Source organism: Periplaneta americana, chromosome 3, assembly GCF_040183065.1.
Source record: "Periplaneta americana isolate PAMFEO1 chromosome 3, P.americana_PAMFEO1_priV1, whole genome shotgun sequence".
Taxonomy (NCBI): domain Eukaryota; kingdom Metazoa; phylum Arthropoda; class Insecta; order Blattodea; family Blattidae; genus Periplaneta; species Periplaneta americana.
This window is the reverse complement of record NC_091119.1, coordinates 150,013,746-150,033,736: the sequence shown is the minus strand read 5'-3', so window position 1 is coordinate 150,033,736 and position 19,991 is coordinate 150,013,746. Positions and strand designations below refer to the sequence as shown.

The 19,991-nt window shown below is 35.8% G+C and overlaps 1 protein-coding gene across 10 annotated transcripts in view; it reads left to right on the top strand.

Moving 5' to 3' along the window:
• Positions 1–19,991, top strand: part of stac (C2 and C2B_Munc13-like domain-containing protein staccato) — a 194,607-nt gene that overhangs the window by 112,611 nt on the left and 62,005 nt on the right. The window contains exon 1 of one of the 10 annotated variants that reach the window (XM_069821788.1): positions 16,205–16,812. The exons of the other annotated variants lie outside the window; for them this stretch is intronic. Coding sequence (XP_069677889.1) covers positions 16,730–16,812 — 83 coding nt within the window. The 5' untranslated portion in view covers positions 16,205–16,729. Of the gene's footprint in view, positions 1–16,204; positions 16,813–19,991 lie in introns of those variants that run through there. 10 annotated transcript variants of the gene reach the window in all.

The following is a 19,991-nucleotide window of genomic DNA, read 5'->3' as shown; positions in this document are numbered from 1 at the left end:
CAGACTCAAACATACTACCTTTGGGCGTAAGATTTGACGCATTGTCAGTTATACCAGAGCCTCATGTCAACCATTCCATTCTAAAATATAGTGAGGGTCACGTAAGAACAGTTCCTAAACAGCAAATATTGCCGTCTTGTCAGTGTTACCAACTGTTACCAGAAAAATCTAAGCCCCACATGCACCAACGCTTCGTGATTCCAAAGAAAAGTGAAATCTCTCAATTTCCCTTTAGAATTATTGAACTCGTAGCGTCAATAAATTCGAGAAACCAAAACAAAGTTAGTGATTCCTATTCCACCTCAGCTCATTCTTTCGAATGCAGTAAAAGTCTTCTCAGTGTTATCATATCTATTTATATTCTTTTAAATTGATGTTCTAACTGCTTTGAACCAAACACCAATTTTGCTGTCTGCTAAATTAGCCTATTTAGCAACTTCATGGGCTTTTCGTTGTTCAAAACAATACTAACTGGCAGAAGGTGTAATCTTCTACCAGAAAATATAAAAAAGCTACTTGTCTTGTATTGTAACCAGTATGGTTTTGGTTTTCAATTCTGCTGTCTATAGTTTGACTTCAATTTTGGTTTAAAAATTTTATTATCACTAATGTGTTTCTTTAACAATCGAATGATAATTTACGCAAACAGATTTAATGGACTGGCGGAATATTATGTAAAACATGGCATATAATTTGTTTCTTGTATTTTTTTTTACTTTCTTTTTATGCGAAGAATAAAGAGAAATTATTGTGATGCTGCAAAATGTTGTTTCTGCGTCCGTGATATAGGAAGAGTAATTTAACCTTGTCGTATAATAAATTTTTTCGTGCACAAAGGCTTCTCCTGAACTCTCGGTCGGATTTTGTTCGTATTCAGTAATTGTACGTCAATTTATCCAGAAACGAAATATCAGAATATTAGGAGAAAATTGATTGGTCCGTATTTGAAAGAAAAAGCAAATATTGACGAGTCACCGTGAAAAGCGCCAGACGATTTACTTCATGATATTTTTATTATGTAGAGTAACTGACAAAAGAAACTCTGCAAGAGAAAAGAATCCATCAGACATTAATACATATATGTTAGCCTGTCATTTTTACTTTTCGTTGCGAATTTAAATGTTTTCACCTCCTCCGGCCAGATGACTGCACAGGTAGTAGAGAGATCTATCCCTAAAGGATTGTCGGTAACTAGTTGCAATCCTTCCGTGTTTCTTGAAATATTACCTGATGATAGTTGTAAACCTCAATTGCTTCTATGGAAATTCGACCACGTGTAACGAAGTCTTACAAAGGATGCAATTAAAAGGAAAGAATTTACTTAACTATATTTATATAAATTATTAAGAAGCTTATGTTTTAAAATTCCAGTCACGAGTGAATGGCGATTTTCTGAGATAGAGAAATGTTAGAAATTATCACAATTTACAAGTAATTATTATTTTGAATTGTGCATAATTAATGATACAGACACTACAAATTGTAAATGTAGCCAGATACATCTTACTATTAGGATTGTAGAGAATATCTTTTGTGTGTAATCCAGAGAAAGTGTATCTTGTCACTTGAGTTCATAATAAATGATTTAATTTATGAATACATATATCTTGAATGAGAGTCCAGGATAGGAAATTATAAATGGGATCTATCATTATCAGGCAGTGTATAAAGAAAAAGTGAAAAAGGAATTCATCGAATCTCTATAATAGCATGGATGTTTTTGTTAGTATAATTGGGATTGTAAGAAAGTTTGCGATTTGAAATAAAATTTGTATTTCTTTCCATTTCTGTCTTGTGCTCCCCGCATTTAAATTTAACAAGGCTAAACCTTCTTGTTTATTACTCCCTCTGTTCCAAAATATGGTATAGTAACAAAGAAAACAAGTTTGATTATTGCGCATGCGCGCACGAAATGTTTCACTGTGTGGTATTCTGTTCAGTATTGAAGGGACTATCAGACAGTGCAGTTGTGAATGTTTCTAATCTTCTGCAGTGCATCAAACTATAATATTTAAATAGTTCATTATGGACAGAAATCAAATGGGCACCTGCTGTGATGTTCCTGTTTGTAGAAAATGGAACATCAACCCAATCAGTTTTGAATAGAACATCTAAGGCATAAAAACGGTTGTAATTTATTGCAGTTTTTATGTTAATTTGCCTCTCTCAAAACAATGTTTGTTTTTTTCTTTTATTAGTTTGACATTACATAGAATGAAATGTACTTTATTTATTAGTTTTTCTTTTGTTAATACAAATAATTATCTAGAAGATGCATTAAAGTTACATTATATTACTGAGAACTTTAACAAATGTATATCATATTTTGGAAAGGAATAAATGACATCTTTCTATACCATATTTTGGAACAGTGGGATTGCTTCATAATTACTTCCATTCCACTAGTTCAACTCTCGAGACAACAATACAAATGATAGTTGAAACGATTCACACATCAGTATGACTCCAATGAGTTGTTTGAAATTATAATAAACTAGCCGTACCCGTGCGCTCCGCTGCACCCGTTAGAAATAAATATAAAGTAATTACATAATTAAAATAGGACATTTGATCCAGGGAATATTCGTGTTTGATAGAAGGATAAATCGTTTAATATGTTACTTAATTTAAATTATATTTAAATAATTAAAATTGAATCATTTTGGTCCAGAGAGCACTCATTTGGTGCAATGACAATTCCTTTAACATGTTTCTAATTTTTATTACATGCATCCATAGTTCAATGAACATTGACATCATTTACATTTAATGTGTATACTTTATTTTACTTGTTATATGTTTCCCTTGAATTATGGTAATAACTTAATTTTAACCCTTGTTTTCTACGTATTCAGTAAATGGCGCTTGGCCCACTATGGTTCTGAACCCTTCAAATAACTTAAATAACTTAAATTATATTAGTCTATATTATATTATATTATATTATATTATATTATATTATATTATATTATATTATATAATTTATCAGCATATCAATAACAACCTCATAAAAACTTACTAACAAAAACACTCCCAAAAATAATATACACTTATGACAAAAAAATAAATAAATAAATAATTATTGGATTAACAATATTTTCACCGTTACAATTACACTAAATATAAACATTTACATAGAGATAAAAAAATTTTACAGGAGAAAAAGTTCGTCCAAAGGGCTGGACTCTGGAAGAGTACCCAAAACGCTCATTGCATTTCCGCGTTGAATAGCAATACTTAAGCGTTGACGCAAATAAGTAGTGCAACGGCGATCACCAGTAATGGAGATCAAAATTTGGCCGATTTGAGATACCAAAACTTTAGCGTCATGACTCCAAGGACCGAAGGTCTCCACAGCAAAGGGGACAAAGATATAATTGTCTAAAAGATGAGCATATTTATTGACTTTCTTTTTCACGGCTAATTTAGCAGCAAATGCTGCGTGTCTGGAGGTATTGGCAAGTGAGATGGAGCTAGAGTGTCAACGCAAGTGGAGTCCCAAATTAAAGATTTTCCTCTCGACCATGGAATTAAGGTAAGACCATCGGGTCGTTTACCATCTGCGCGACCTGGTGGTTCCAAAAGAGATGGGATGCCACAAGAAGTCAGAGATCTTTTAATGATATCATTGATTGATGTATGTCTGGGAATGCGACCCTTGCTCCTCGCACAGCTAAGTGCATGATATTATATTATATTATATTATATTATATTATATTATATTATATTATATTATATTATATTATATTATATTATATTATATTATATTATATTATATTATATTATATTATATAAAAAGTGTGTTAATAACGGATGTACCCCGATAAGTAAGTTTTTAATTTGTTATGGGGGCTCTTGAATCTCAGGAGGAACAAATTTTATTTTACAACAGGGCAACATAATCTGCTTGACTCATTACCCAAATTTTTTGCATTGCATTTAATGCATATGTATTTTATGTATTTTAGCTCGATTCAATTGAGCATAGTTAAAATTTGGATTATAAAATAATGAAATGCTAAGCTAACGTATTATTACTGCATACTAAATCAATCCACTCTCGTTGGTCGTTAATTCTCTGAGATAAACATTATTTTAAGAAATACAGGAAACGAATACACAGAATAGCCTATCAAGTTTTCTGTGCATAAGAAGATATTTTAATCTTACTTGTCCTCAATTCACTCAGAAGTTACTGTAATAACATTATAGCATTATGTCCATACAGAGAAACTACACTTTCCAATGGTGAAATAATAATTAATTATACAAATCGGTTAATTTAGCTTCCGATATTGCTTCATACGAATACAGAAACATTCTCTGTAGGCTATGATTCATAGCATTCAATTGTTGTTGACCAAGGCCCCTTATAGACGAAGTCATTTGTTTATTTCATTACACGGCCTTAGATGGCAGTTATTTTAATTTTAAAACTCATTTATCTCATTAAATATCAGCCCTATCAAAATTTTTCAAAGACTAAAACTTATCGGAAATGATTTTTAAAGAAATTTTTGTTATGTAACATTTTCATAAAAATCAATAATAAGCGAGATATTTCGATTTATTTAATTCAGGCCCCCTTATAACCCCCTTTTAAATAATGTATTTTGAATGCCATATAACCTAAAATCTAAGTTACAACGAACTTAATTTATATTCCAATTTTCATCGAAATCCGTTCAGCTATTATCGCGTGAAAAGGTAACAAACATAGAGACAGACAGACATACAAACAAAAATGTCAAAAAAGCGATTTTCGGTTTCAGGGTGGTTAATTATATATGTTAGGACCAATTATTTTTGTAAAATCGAAAATTACCAGAAAAATTTCGGCTACAGATTTATTATTAGTATAGATAATAATAAGTGAGTGCATAAAATTGGATTAATTTGGAAATTAATACAGCAATTAAGTACTTCAGAATTAGACTACGTACGTTAAATTAACTGCTTCTGTTTTTATACTCCACGTATTTATTAATCACTCTATTAAACTTATGTACTTAATTCATTTTGATGTTTCATTCATTTGTTTCCCCTCATGTTTTATCACGGCTGGCTGGATTCGAAACTAGGCCTACTTCATTTTAAACATCATAATTTCAGGCATTCAAGGCCTACTGTAATTAACCGTATTAACAAAAAGTGTGACCAAATTTCTCGAATGTCGAGAGGAAAAAACGTTTCACATTAAAAGTTATACGCCATAAATTATGTTTCAAATCTTAATATATTCCTAAGCCTGCAGAACTCTCAAAGTAGGGGAACTATGACGTCAGCCTCACTCCATTTCTATTGGGGATGATCGACTTCCGCCCCGAGAATGAATGTGATGCAGCCGAGCCTAACTAGAACGCCGTGACTGCACAGGTAGAAAAGGTGGGTGGGGTAAAAGAGGGGAGGAAAGCAGTCGCTCTCAAGAGCTACAGTTCTGCAGGCCTGTCCTAAATGATCCACCATAATGTTGTAAAAACAGATTCCGACCGCATCCAAAATTGCTTCCGATTTCATAACCCTGATACTAAAAGTCCTAAAGAATAGGATTCTGCCAATTCACAGAGTTGATCCAACCTTCGAAATATCTCGTGTTTCGGAGACATTCATAGGTAAACTTAATATAAAAATGCTTTTTGATAAGCCATGATCACTTTCTTGCTACAAAACGAAATTGTGGATGTGAGAAATATAATTTGCGGTAACTTTTGACGAATCGTCTCGACTTTTGAAGCTATAAGTCAGGTTAAACACCAATGTTATTGAAAAGTATGACGTCAGAAATTAACGTGTTTATATTAACGAAAAGCAATCCGTCACGACGGCGTCTGCGCCATGTAGATTCATTTTGTCAGATTCATGTTGTTGGGCTCCAAGGAACAGCCAGACGATCCTTGAAGGAGACGTTATGTCAACAACACGTGTAAGGAACACCTCAGAACAAAGAATGCTCACAGGTGTATTAAGAAATGACCTTGCAGTCATGTCCGACTGACGATACAGTACAAAAAAGTAGTATCTCGAAGCGACGTTGTGGCTCAAGCGCTACCGCGCTGGTCTTCCATTTAGCTGGACTCGGGTTCGATCCCCGGCCAGATCGTGATGGAATTTGTGGTGGACAAAGAAGACGTTGCAGAGGGTTTTTCTCGGGATACTCTCGTTTACTCTCTATCATACCAAAACACTTCACCTCCTACCAGAATATTTTAACGGGGAAAAATTAAAGTTATGGGAAACTGAAAACAAGGTTTAGTGTCATTTAAAAATCCTGTGTACTAGAGCTTCAAAAATGGCGTCACAACGGCTAACAAAGCCAATTTTTTTTATTGGGTTATTTTACGACGCTGTATCAACATCTAGGTTATTTAGCGTCTGAATGATATGAAGGTGATAATGCCGGTGAAATGAGTCCGGGGTCCAGCACCGAAAGTTACCCAGCATTTGCTCGTATTGGGTTGAGGGAAAACCCCGGAAAAAACCTCAATCAGGTAACTTGCCCCTACCGGGATTCGAACCCGGGCCACCTGGTTTCGCAGCCAGACGCGCTAACCGTTACTCCACAGGTGTGGACTAACAAAGCCAAAAAAGACGCATTAAATTTTATGTAATGTGTTTTTCACATTAAAAAAATACTGGTTTTTCACCATATTTAACCATCTTCTCCCCTTAAAAGTTTGGAATTCCTAACTCTTAGCAGATTTAGCAGATAATTTTCTGGGGATGGAATATGGCTCTGTTAGCACTGAGGCAGGATGGGCCACTTGTCAGTATCAAATTCACCAATTCCAGTCGGACTGGAAGTCATCGCATTTAGAGCACACAATGGGCCAAAATGAACCTAAGTACAAGGATCGATCCCAGGTTCAGTCCTCTAAAAAGCCAGTTAGCCAACCTGATAGTTGAAAATGGGCCAAATCCTGGAAAGGGTAATATAACTGAAAGAACAAGAATGTGAATCTTGATTAACACGATGTCTGTCAGATATATTATGGGATTATTGCTGTTATAAAATGAAGCCTGACTTAGAAGAGACAAACAACACGGCAGTGATGTCACGCAATCCACGCATGCTCTTACAATTATTACGAGGAGCGTGGCCTTACTCCGGCACTGGAGTTGAATATTAAAATGCCTGGCATCGCTGAGTAAGCGTCAGTTATTTATGACGTTACAGAGACTCACTGAAAAGGAAACTGTCATATATTTTGCGACAAAAGTATCTATTACTATTTAATATAGATTTTTAGATTAATTTAAAGGGAAATAACCATAGGACTTGTATTAAGCGCTCGATTCTGAAACAATTAACGCAATTTTTTTTAGAGTATTTCGACGTCTATGCGGAATGAATAATTTTAAGGGAAAAATTGTTCCGGGGCCGGGTATCGAACCTGGGACCTTTCGCTAAACGCACCACTGCTCTTACCAACTGAGATATCCAGGAACTCTACCAGACACCGACTCAATTTCTCCCTTTATATCCACAGACTTCAAAGTGGATGACAACCGTCAAGCAGCCAACAGTGAGTGCACACAAACTCTGTGTGACTTGAATTGTGGTTTTCTGTTAACGAACAGTGACGTGTATTATGCAAATCTAGCTTTCAGATATAGCTCCCTGTGAAGCTGATTTGAATAATTTCAAGGGAAAAATTCTTTGGTCGGCGGGGAAAGGCACATAAGTCAAAAAAATTAATTTTTCAGGAGAGATTTTCTTTTTAATTTACTCTTAACTGAATATAAGTATAAGAATGAAATTCAGGGATGTTGGTTAAAGTAAGACCCTTTTCAATTTAAAACACAAGAAATTTTATTATTTCAAAAATTAGAAAAAATACTAGACTTGTGTGATTAGGTACAACAGTTTTTTTTACTTATGTACCTTTTCCCGCCGACCAAAGAATTGTTTTGGGGTCGGGTATCGAACCCGGAACCTTTGGCTAAACGCACCAATGCTCTTACCAACAGAGCTACCCAAGAACTCTAACAGACCCCGACTCAATTTCTCCTTTTATATCCGCAGACCTCAGTACAGAGTTCATTCGAAATTACTGAAAATTAGACCAATTTTCCACTTTTTTTCGTCAAAGAAACTTTCAGTGTCGTGTGCTATAGAAAACCCCCAGTCGAAACAGTGACTTATTGTTAGTTACCAAGTATTAGGCGTTGGAATCGAACACTCCTGTAGGCAGAGTTTGTGTGAAATAATTATTACAGTTATATTTCGTCGCATTCTTCAGTTTCATATAATTTATCAACCACCGTAATGGGGATTCTCAGAGATCAGTCGCTCCCAAAATTGAATTCATTTTCCTACCAATGAACAAAGAAAGAACTCATCTGCGGTAGTGTTCTGTCTTATTCTAGAAGGTTCCTTACCCCCGATCCAGTTTCTGAAAGCGCAGGCGTTGTACTTGCTTGGATTATAGGTTCGACTTCTTCTCAGGGCAACTGGGTGTGTCTGTTCGCGACGAAGAATCCAACTGCGTCACTCGTTCTGTGAAGTAGGCCTATTGGCGAGTAATTCGAAGGTTATTTTTCTCATTGGTAGCGAGGTGTAACACATCCGATCCTTTACGAAACATATATTAGCTATATTGCTGTGATAAAGTTGTGTTATCCCTTAAATGTAATACACGAACTTTACGAAACTTCATTATTTATTTAGTAATAAAATATTGTATTGCGTGTGCAGAAGCAACAGTTAGTAATGTACTAGTTCAATTTTCTGGTGCGTGTTTATCATGCAGAGTGAAACAAAATATTTATTTATTATTTATTTATTTATTTAATTATTTATTTATTTATTTATTTATTTATTCATTCATTTACTTATTTATTTATTCATTCATTTACTTACTTATTTACTTATTTATTTGTTTGTTTATTTACTTACTTATTTACTTATTTATTTTCTTATTTATTTACTTATTTATTTATTTATTTATTTACTTACTTATTTACGTATTTATTTATTTGCTTATTTATTTATTTACTTATTATTTATTTATTTACTTGTTTATTTTTTATTTACTTATTTATTTATTTACTTATTTATTTACTTCCTTGTTTATTTATTTACTTATTTATTTATTCGTTTATTTATTTATTTATTTATTTATTTATGTATTCATTCATTCATTCATTCATTCATTCATTCATTCATTCATTCATTCATTCATTCATTCATTCATTTAATCTGGCGGAGTTAAGGCCATTAGGCCTTCTCTACCACACCATCAGAATACAGATAAACATGTGTGCAATTGAAAAAGAATTACTTGCTAAGACGCTATTTTTTAGTGTAGTTTTCTTTGAATTTAGGGTTTGGGTCAAATATAATATATGATAATTATATTACATGTTTTCTTATGAAAACTCAGAATTGAGATAATAAGATACTGTAGATAATATAACAGTTTTTCATGAACGCGTAGTTTCAAGCATTGCTTTTCAGATTACTATTTCTGACTTATTCCTCTTTATAAAATTAATATCATTGGCTGTCTGCTAAAAATAATCCGAAATCCGTGGCGCGACAATCAGTGAAGGTCCAAGGCCCACCATCTGACAACTGGCCTCACGTCCAAATGTCTCAGTAGAGGCGATCGATTATCCAACAAGTACGGAAGTACCGTGTGTTGAGTACGATGATCACCTCCGCTAGCGCTTATAGCTGGTTTTCGAAACCTGATTTCGCTACTTATTGTAGCTTCTCAAATTCATCACGATGCTGGGTGGGCACCGGTCCCTTACACTGGCCAACATTTCATAACGCGAGTCCAGGCATGATGCCTCAGACCACGATGCTACGGCGCGGTTATTTAGCGTCGATGGAATTGGTGATAGCGAGATGAGGCGAGGATTCGCCATAAATTGCCTAACAGTTGCATTACGGTTGGGGAAAACCTCTAAAACATACCTGCACAAACAGCTCTCAACGAGCGCGCGCTCCTTCGGAGCGGGAGAGCTGTGTTTACCGCTCGCCGAATCGGAGAGGAAGATACGTCAGAATGACATAGACTTGCTATGGGTAGAGGAGAGGGAAACGACCACTCAGCTATCTAGTGGAGTGCAGTGCGTATTCTCAGTAATTGTTTCACGTTGCTTACCTACTGCTACAGTACAGTATGAAGAAATCTAAAAGACGGAAAAGTGGTGATAAGGAAATTTCTTTCAATGTTGCATGGGAAAATGCTTACTTTTTCGTAGCTGCTGGAGTAAATACTCAGTGTTTTATCTGCCACAACATTTTGAAAGATAGAAAGAAACGTAACATAATGCGTCATTACGAGTCCAGAGATAAAGATACTAAAGATATTAATCTTCAAGAATTTAAATATCTCTCTTCAGGGAAAAGGCCAGCTCAGTGTTGATATATTGAATAAATTACGGGATTTCAGTCGTAAACTTACACTTTTCATAAGTCAGTTTCGGGAAGGTAATATGGCTTACTTTCGAACGATAGAAACTGCTCGTGATGAAGGTATGTTAAACGATTATGTGCAAATATTAATTGAAATTCAAAATGAATTTAATTCTAGGTTCCAAGATCTTGTCTTAAGGTCCACACCTGTGGAGTAACGGTTAGCGCGTCTACCCGCGAAATCAGGTGGCCAGGGTTCGATTCCCGGTCGGGACAAGTTACCTGCTTGAGGTTTTTCCGGGGTTTTCCCTCAACCCAGTATGAGCAAAAGCTGAGTTACTTTCGGCGTTGGACCCCGGACTCATTTCTCCGGCATTACCACCTTCTTCTCATTCAGACGCTAAATAACATAAGCTGTTGATAAAGCGTCGTAAAATAACTTACTAAAAGTCTTGTCTTAATTGGAAAGAAGCTTAAAGTTATCATAATAAATTCCTCCAACACCAGTTGAAACAATGTCATATAAGTTACAGGTGGGCCTGGTTGGCGCAGTTGCTATAGCGCTGGCCTTCTATGCCCGAGGTTGCGGGTTCCATTCCGGGCCAAGTCGATTGCATTTAAGCGTGCTCATATAATCTCGGCAGTTGCGAGCGTCGTTAAATAAAACATAACACTTAACGATTTACGGCTCGGACTTATTGATCTTCAATGTGGCCTAAGGGTTAAAGATCGTTTGAATAATACTACTAGCCTGGTTGAGTTTTACAAGACTAAACATTAGCAATAATATCCACGACTACACAGGCTGGCTGTGCAAATGATTGCTATGTTTGGCTCAACATTTATATTTGTGAGCAACTGTTTTCTATAATCAACATTAATAAAGGCAGGCATCGAACATCTGTAACTGATGTTTCATTACGATCAGTAGGCTACTGTTCCTTTCAGCTGCCAACAGCATAAAACTTCGTTTTCATGTACTGATAAATAAAAATATAACAAAATGATATTGTACATTTAAGTAGGTATAAAATTTCTATTATTTCTGTAAAATAAATATTTCTTTATTAATTAATAATAGTCCAAGATAGTTTTGCAAACACTGAACGGGAATTCATTTCATGAACCTCGTAATAGTACTTCCTTTTGTGTATATTTTATACGAGATCACCACTTCTTCCAGTCCACCCTATACAGAGCGCAGCTAATACCTGCATTCCGCTCATGAGCTGTGAGCCGGCTCGGAGAGCGCAAACCTTGTGCAGGCCTGCTCTAAAAAATCCAACCAGGTAATCAGCTCAAGCGGGAATCGATCCCGCGCCCGAGCGCAACTCCGGATCGGTAGGCAAGAGCTTTAGCCGAGCTATGCAGGTGGCTTCTAGTTTTCTTCAACGAGTATAAAAGAACAAGATTTGCTCTACCCACGTTCTTAATATTGTTAGTACTGTATGTATTTTAATTACTGTACATTATAGTATAGGCTTAGTATTTTACTCTTTATATAACAGTTTTATTTCGCCATAAATGTTCCAAATAAAATGCCGCGTATAAGACTATTGCTAATTAAGATTGTGTATGAGTGTATGAGATTACATGGTAAAAAAATAATAATCACGAAATTACTGTCACATTTTTAACCATAAGTACGACATTTATTCACTCTTCACGAAAATTTTGAAAAATGTTCACTCAAGAAACCTGCTCCTGCTTATCATATCGTCGTTGTTTCTGCAATAACTCCTATGTGACATATTTATCGATTTTCAGATTTTTACTCTATTAAATAACTTAAATAGTGATACAGCAAATAATAACATATCCGGTATGTAATTATATATCTTTCTTTCGAAAATGTAAGAATTCACAACCTGCTATGTACTACTGCCATAGAATGGACAAATGTTTTTCTTCCTACTGAACGATTTTATATTTTGCACATAGCAATTATTGCAGGAACAACGACGATATACTCCCATGTCCCTTCCAAATTAAAAATGTATTACGGCGCAATCTTGGGCTGGGTTTGGCTTATAATCCTTAAGGGAATGTGCACGGAGCGGGTCAAAATGCCCAAATTTTATGGAATTTTGATTATGATTATTGTAATATTGTAGTAGTAGTAGTAATAGTAAGTAATAATAATAATAATAATAATAATAATAATAATAATAATACAGTAGTTCAAATTGTCGACAGCAGTGAGTTTGATAGCTCTAGCCATGTTATTGGTTGCACGTTGCTTGTTCAGAGATGCTCGTAGTGTTGGGTTACGACGTTTTTTCTGAGATAATATTCTTCCGAGAGCTGATCTTTGCATAACCCCAAGGGTTATTTATGATAAACTGATATAAGAGATGAGGGAATCTTTTATTTTCGGCGGGATATAGTCAGTACAGAATAATTCAGTGATAATTAAGTCATCATTAGATATGACATGTGTACAATTATTCCAAATATGGCAAGCTTATGGATAAGCATCAAGAATAAGGTCAAGGCTTCCACATACTGTAGTTCAGCTTTACTAGAACGTGTGTTTTATATATAATATCATTATACTGAAAGCATAAGTAAAATTTATTTTATAAACGAAACAAAATGCCGCAATTTTTTTTATAAAACCGTATAATACAGGTCTCAACAATATGCTTCAAATTTTTGAGAATTACTAAACAGTTTTATGTCAGTAATGAAGAATAATTCCTATTTAGAAAATGAAGATTCTGCCATTGAATAAATACCTAATGCATACACTTTTATTATACTGTATTTTAATAAATTATGTAGCTCATTTGTACGCCTATATTTTTATCTCCCACTTCATGAATATTTATGGAGGGAGAGTTATACAAAATCGCGTACACTAATTACAGCTTCTATCCCATAATTAATGCATTTTAAATAGGGGGGTCAACAGCGTAGTTTAGGGGTAGCGATTTGGACTGGAGGATTTTTTAACGACGCTATATCAACTACTAGGTTATTTAGCGTCGAGGACTGTAGATCTGAGGCAGCCATCGGCGTGGCTCAGTCGGTTAAGGCGGTCTGAAGTTGCGCTCGGGCGCGGGTTCGATCCCCGCTTGGGCTGATTACCTGGTTGGGTTTTTTCTGAGGTTTTCCCCAACCGTAAGGTGAATGCTAGGTAATCTATGGCGAATCCTCGGCTACATCTCGCCTAATACCATCTCGCTATCACCAATCTCATCGACGCTAAATAACCTAGTAGTTGATACAGCGTCGTTAAATAACCAACTGGAAAAAAAAAGGTCTGAGACTGCATTTGGGCATGCGTTCGAATCCCGGTCGAGTTAATTTCTTGGCTTGATTTTACACGAGGTTCTTCCCAACTGCAATAGGAATGTCAGGTAATCACGGCGAATCCTGGGATTCATCTCTCCAAAATATCATCTCACTGTCATTAAGTTTACCTTTGCTAGATAACACTTTTTACTTTATTTCTTTTTTTCTTTCTTGTTCTGCTTTACTTTCCCTTTTATCCGACTTACACACCACTGCGTTTAGGGGAGGAAGATTCATTGGATTGCACATTAGACATTTCACAAATGAGAGCCTTCCTAATCATGGGGTCAGCATAACGTAGGGCCACCGCTGAGACATCACAGGACAATCACAAAACAACGGACGAACACCCAGTCTCGTTTTTTTTAGTAGGTTATTTTACGACGCTTTATCAACATCTTAGGTTATTTAGCGTCTGAATGAGATGAAGGTGATAATGCCGGTGAAATGAGTCCGGGGTCCAGCACCGAAAGTTACCCAGCATTTGCTCGTGTTGGACTGAGGGAAAACCCCGGAATAACGTCAACCAGGTAACTTGCCCCTACCGGGAATCGAACCCGGGCCACCTAGTTTCGCGGCTAGACTCGCTAACCGTTACTCCATAGGTGTGGACCACCCAGTCTCGTGAACAGTGATACATTTCTTCCGTTGTCCACGCCAGTAATCGAATTTCTGGCTACTTGGTTGGGAAACGCACGCGATATGAAAAAGTAGATCTTAGGTAAAGAATTAGGGCCATATTCATAGACATTCTTAGCGCGGGATTCCGGTGGATGATCAGCGAACTAATGTTTTTCGTATTCATAAACCAGTATTAGCGATATGATATAATATGATATGAATCCTGTACAAGTAATCAGTCGATAGCCGGGGCTAGTTTAACACGCTCGTAGCTCGGGCTAGCGAAATGTCTATGCATAGCACTCTGTATGTTTATTGCTTTAATTATAAGTTTGTATTATATATATATATATATATATATATATATATATATATATAAAACACGATTAATCTGTCGTCCTCAATGGTGTTGCGATCGGATGGGAAGTAAAGCTGTGCTCCCATATCTTAAATTTACGGCACGCTAAAGAACAAAGAATTCTGTCCTTATAGAGGACTCCAGGTAAAATTTATCGGTAATTTCTTGCTAATATAAAATATTGTGAGGCAGCACATCATGTCCATAAGTGGCCATGGTGCATGCGAGCCTACCCACCCTTAATTTATCAATTATAATTAAAAACATATGTTCTTAAAAACGAAATTAATAATACGACACATTTTATAAACTCATATTTAGGTGCAACAATAAAAAACTTCACATATTAAGAAGTAATTGTGTTTAATTACCTATGGTGAAATATTTTTATTTGTAAGATCACCTACCTAATTGTGCCCCGCGCCATAGCTGCGTGGTCTAAGGCATCATGCTTTAAACTAGCGATGCGGAATGAGCGCTAGGTGTGGGGGAAGAAATTTTCTCATGAAATTCCAGCTAACGTATGGGACCTGTGTTCACCCAGCATCGTAATGAATTTGGGGAGCTACAGTGAGTAACGAAATCTGTTTTCGTAAGCCAGTTACGTATATCAGCTGGGGATCATGGAGCTGACCACACGTTCCCCCCGTATTGGTTGGATGATCGTTCACCTCTGATGAGGCAGGTGGACGTGAAGGTAGTGAGGAAAATTAAAGAGTCACAGAAAACAGTGTGAAATATATGTGTTCTTCGACAGGCTGACAAAAGTATAGACACAATATGTTTAGTATTGCATATTTATTTAAATAGTTGCTAAACCACAATTACAGTAAAAAAAGTTATTGAAGTCTAAACTCAGACGTCGTTTTTTAAAACTACATGCTCTCAATTGGAAATTATTTCTCATTTACTATAATCTAATATTTATCTAGTACATCTATTTTGGCATACATATACGAGGATTATACTGAAAGTCTTGAGCAACATAGACAGAAATATACGTACATATAGGTATATCACATTATGTTTCAAAAATATATGAGAGTTGTTACTATGCCAAGTAAAGTATATAGCTATATTTAGCTATAATTATTATATTCTTCGCATAATATTCAAATAAATCACAGTTGCTCGATAAGAATATTTGTGTGACTATACGGATGATGAAAGTACAAATCGCAAAAATATGTTTTTCATATAGCAGAAGGACAGTGTTTTACATATACCAATTTTCATTATTGTACAAGATACAGTAATAGAGGAAAAAAAAATGTTGAATATTTCCAAAAATTTTACTGCTGTAAGCTGTACCTAACCCCTTAAACGGGGGATGAAAGTACGATCTGAAAAACGGGTAATATTGCTTGGTTCAGTGTTGGTTTGAGGCTACATAGTGTAGGTACAGTAGGTACAGTATATCCACAAAACAGCTGCGAATATAATATATTTGCCTCTGTTACTATGAGAACAGGATCTGACTCCAAGAAGTAACAATGATTACGTCATTTGTTTCACATGACGTAATCCGACTTTTCATATCCTCTTCAACAGGTGGACAGGAATCAAAATGAGATGGTGGAGTGCGTGTTTTATAGCGGGCATTCCGAGTTCATTACAAGAAAACTAGAATGTTGTGACTAAGTACTGAAGAGGAATCCTTTTTTAATGTTAATTGTGTGGGAGTTTGTGGAGGGAGTGGAAGAATAGAGCAGGCAGCATTACGTCCTTGCACAAAGCGGTACGAATGGGGCAGCCGCTTAGCTTAGGTCATTCGGAGTAGTGAAAAGTTGCTGTGCAGTCAGTTTGAAAGCCAGTGCATGATCGTCATCTAATAATAGTCAACGCGGCGCGAGAATTGGGGGACGCAAAGTCAGTGCAGTTGTCACAGCGGAAGGAAAAACTCTCATTGTATCTGTCTCTGGGTATGTCACTAGTGAATATTCAATTGTTTCGATATATCGTGAAGTGCAGTTCAGAGTTCGAGAATCTGCTGCGTTCGAACGTTTTAAATTAGTTCGCCGAGTGGTTTATTTCTGTAATCGTCTTGTTTTATCGGTTGTGAAGCACAAAGCCCCACCCCATTCAACATGGAAGAAGACATGTGGCGTCAGTTCTATGAAAAGCTGAAGGATTCGGAAAATAAAAAGGAAAAGACTGAGCACGAAATAAGGTGAGAAACTGATTGAATAATTACATTCCATTTGTAGATGTCATGTAATTTCGGAACTATGGATATTATTTATTGTAGTTTTTATTGTACTTATTGTTTATAAATACATGAATGAAAATGATTTGTTGAACAACGCAATATTTTAAAATATTTTGTAGAATAATGATTCATGAAAGTAGGCAAGCATTGTATAAGTGATGGAATTTTATCTTAAAAATACTACGCATTATTAAGTGACATTTTGAGTTTTATGCAATTATCTGTGCTGTACGCTGTGACGGGGTCGGTAGTTTTAATTTGGGGAGGGATCATTCGGGTGTCCACTGAACTTATTCATGATAGTAACTCCCCTTATTTGTACCTCACACAATTTAAATAATTATCAGAATAGACTATTACTGGTCGAGGCAAATGTTTCTGATCATGAATATTAGTACTGAATAGCAAAATATTCATTTTCCGTTTGCGAAGTACATATCTTCGTGACAAGAAAAAAATAAACTACTTGAAGCTAAAATTTAGGAAACATTTAATGTAAATATTAAATCATGAGCTCGGTTTATGCACAGTGATAAGCAAAACTGTGAAGTAATTTCTAAGGAAAGGTAGATACAAGGTAAATGTAACAACAATAATTAAAGAACTACCGTAAATAAATTTGTATGCGTCCATCGAAGTGTTCTGAAATAAATTGTCAGCTGCACTTTCAATATTTGTGTGGAGGGAGGGAAGAGATGGGTACTAGTTCTCAGAAGTCCCCTGCTAGCACCGCCCCTGAATGTAAGTTTTTTTAAACGTACTTATTAAATACTAATTTCCTATAATTGAATAAACACAAACTAAGATAGTACATTCTTTTGTTGGGTAAACCTAATTATCCAGGAGACGTCGCAACTCGCTCCGTAAGCCAGTAAAAAATATGTACAGGTAGACTGTGAAGATACAGCCATAAATTTTGTACGTGAATGTCTCTCAAGATGGGTTGTTGAATGTAAATTATAATAATTAAGAAATGCACTCATGTTTAATAGTACAGTATAATTTTATTTACAACAGATCGCCATCGTGTATGCATTGAGAGTAATCGGTTACTATAGTAACGGTCGTGCTTTATCTTTTGCTGCGGGTTGCTTATACGCCGGCTCCTATTTGCGTTTCATATGCCTCGACATTGTGAATTGTCTCTCTTCACTCAATTTTAGTTGCACTTTTTCCAATTCAACTAGTTGGCTGCTGATTGTTGCTCAATTGAGGTCGTAGCCTGGTTCGTTACGTATCGTTTAACACCACTGTGAATGTTCCATCTCTTCGCATTCTCGAGTTACAGTGCCTCAGCCGCTGCGCGACCCGCCAATTCGTGCTTCAACTTCCCCCTCCTACATAGCGCTAGGTGACGTCACCCGCTCCAACTCAAGATCACGTTCGATATATTGATTCTTCGTCTGTCGATTGTCGTAGGCTATAGGCCTATTTGTTCGTGTTGAAGTGAAACGAGTTTATATTGCATTCTGCATTGTCTGTGATGTGATATTTCATCAACTTCCGAACCCTAGTAATTACACATAATGACGCTACCTCCCCTGGCTACGGGCATGATGGCTCGAAATTGCGTATAAAATTAGCTACGCCGCGCGACCTCTCAGTAATATCTCGGCATCGAGAGCAGCTATACTAGGTCTGTGCGTTCACTCGTTTGATTTGTATTCGCGAATTCTGAAATAAAGTGAGTATGAAACATTTTGAGTGAGCCATAGTTAAAAATTTGTTGTGAGCTGAGACTAATTCCGGATTATCGCTTTGTATGAAGAGAAAATGCATGTCCTTCATTAATTATACATCCATTCGCAACATTGAATTTGTAAACCGAAACAAAAAGAAAATATTCAAACCAACGCAAAGTTATACAGCGCAGAATTTTATTTCTTATGCTTGTATTTTTGATAACTGAAGAAAGTTTTTTTTTTTCATCTTATATATGAGAATAAACTTTCTATTTAACATTAAATTTGCTTATATATTTCTCAATAGTACCTACATAATATAATTTTATAACTTTTCTACGTGTGGCTGCTTTGAAGGGGATCTTTACGTGCACAGAGACGTGCACACAGGAAGCGGTTGAAACGTAAATCATTCCCATAGCCTTCAGCTCGCTCGGCTGGAAACAATGGATGAGAATTACTTTCATTTAGTGTCCTCGAAAATCTGATTGTCGCCGAACAAACTATACGTAATAGTTTCGCTTAGAAACTCAGGAAAGAAGCAACTGTTAATCCGTCGACGTTCTGTGTAGAATGTTTATCATCAGCTGATGTCGCAGACCACACTTGTTAATAAGTCTGGTCTGTCTTACGATGGATGGTACAGTACGTCACATCGCTTTGTAGACCCAGGCGTAGCTGTCAGTTGTCTACTTCTTGCCGATTGGAACCACGACTTTATCTTCCGAATAGCCCTCGTAAATTAAATAATTACAGTAATTCTGTTACTATTTCGTTAGTTTTTCAGAAGAATTTACTTTTTCGGTTGGAGTAAGGCAGCGTTTCTCAAAGTGTGCTGGGGTTCTGCCAGTTCTAAATGGTTTTAAATTTTATTTAATAGACAGAGGATACTATAAAATGTATACGAAAATCACGAAAATTGGAATGAATAATAATATGAAATATCACCATTATAATTGGTAAAACAGAAAATAATATTTATCCTTTACAGTAGAGCAGGCATTTCAATTGATGCCCACAGGAGCAAGCGCGCGCTTTAGAGCTCAGGAGAGCCTGAGCGCTTTACAGCGGAAAGGAAAGAGACAGACGAAAGAGGTGGTATATGCCGCTTGGCCGAGCTATAGTCAGGGATGGCCAGCACTGATTCAATAGATAAAGGGAAGAGAACTTATTAAAACTCTATCCATGTTAATTTTTAGATTTGCCTGAGAAGTATAAGTGCATTATAAGAATGTAAGTTTTAATTTTAATGCTCATTTTTCACAAGTTTGATTTTTTGTTTATTCAAAAGAAATATTTTCTCAAGTTTTCGTATAGAAAAGTGAAATTTTCAGATATAGGCCTATTTATTTAGTAGCCTTACAGAATGTTTTCGTAAATCTAATCTACCGTATATACGTATTACTGAAGATAGTGTATTTAAAATTTTGAACATATTCGCATGGAAATTGTTTGTAA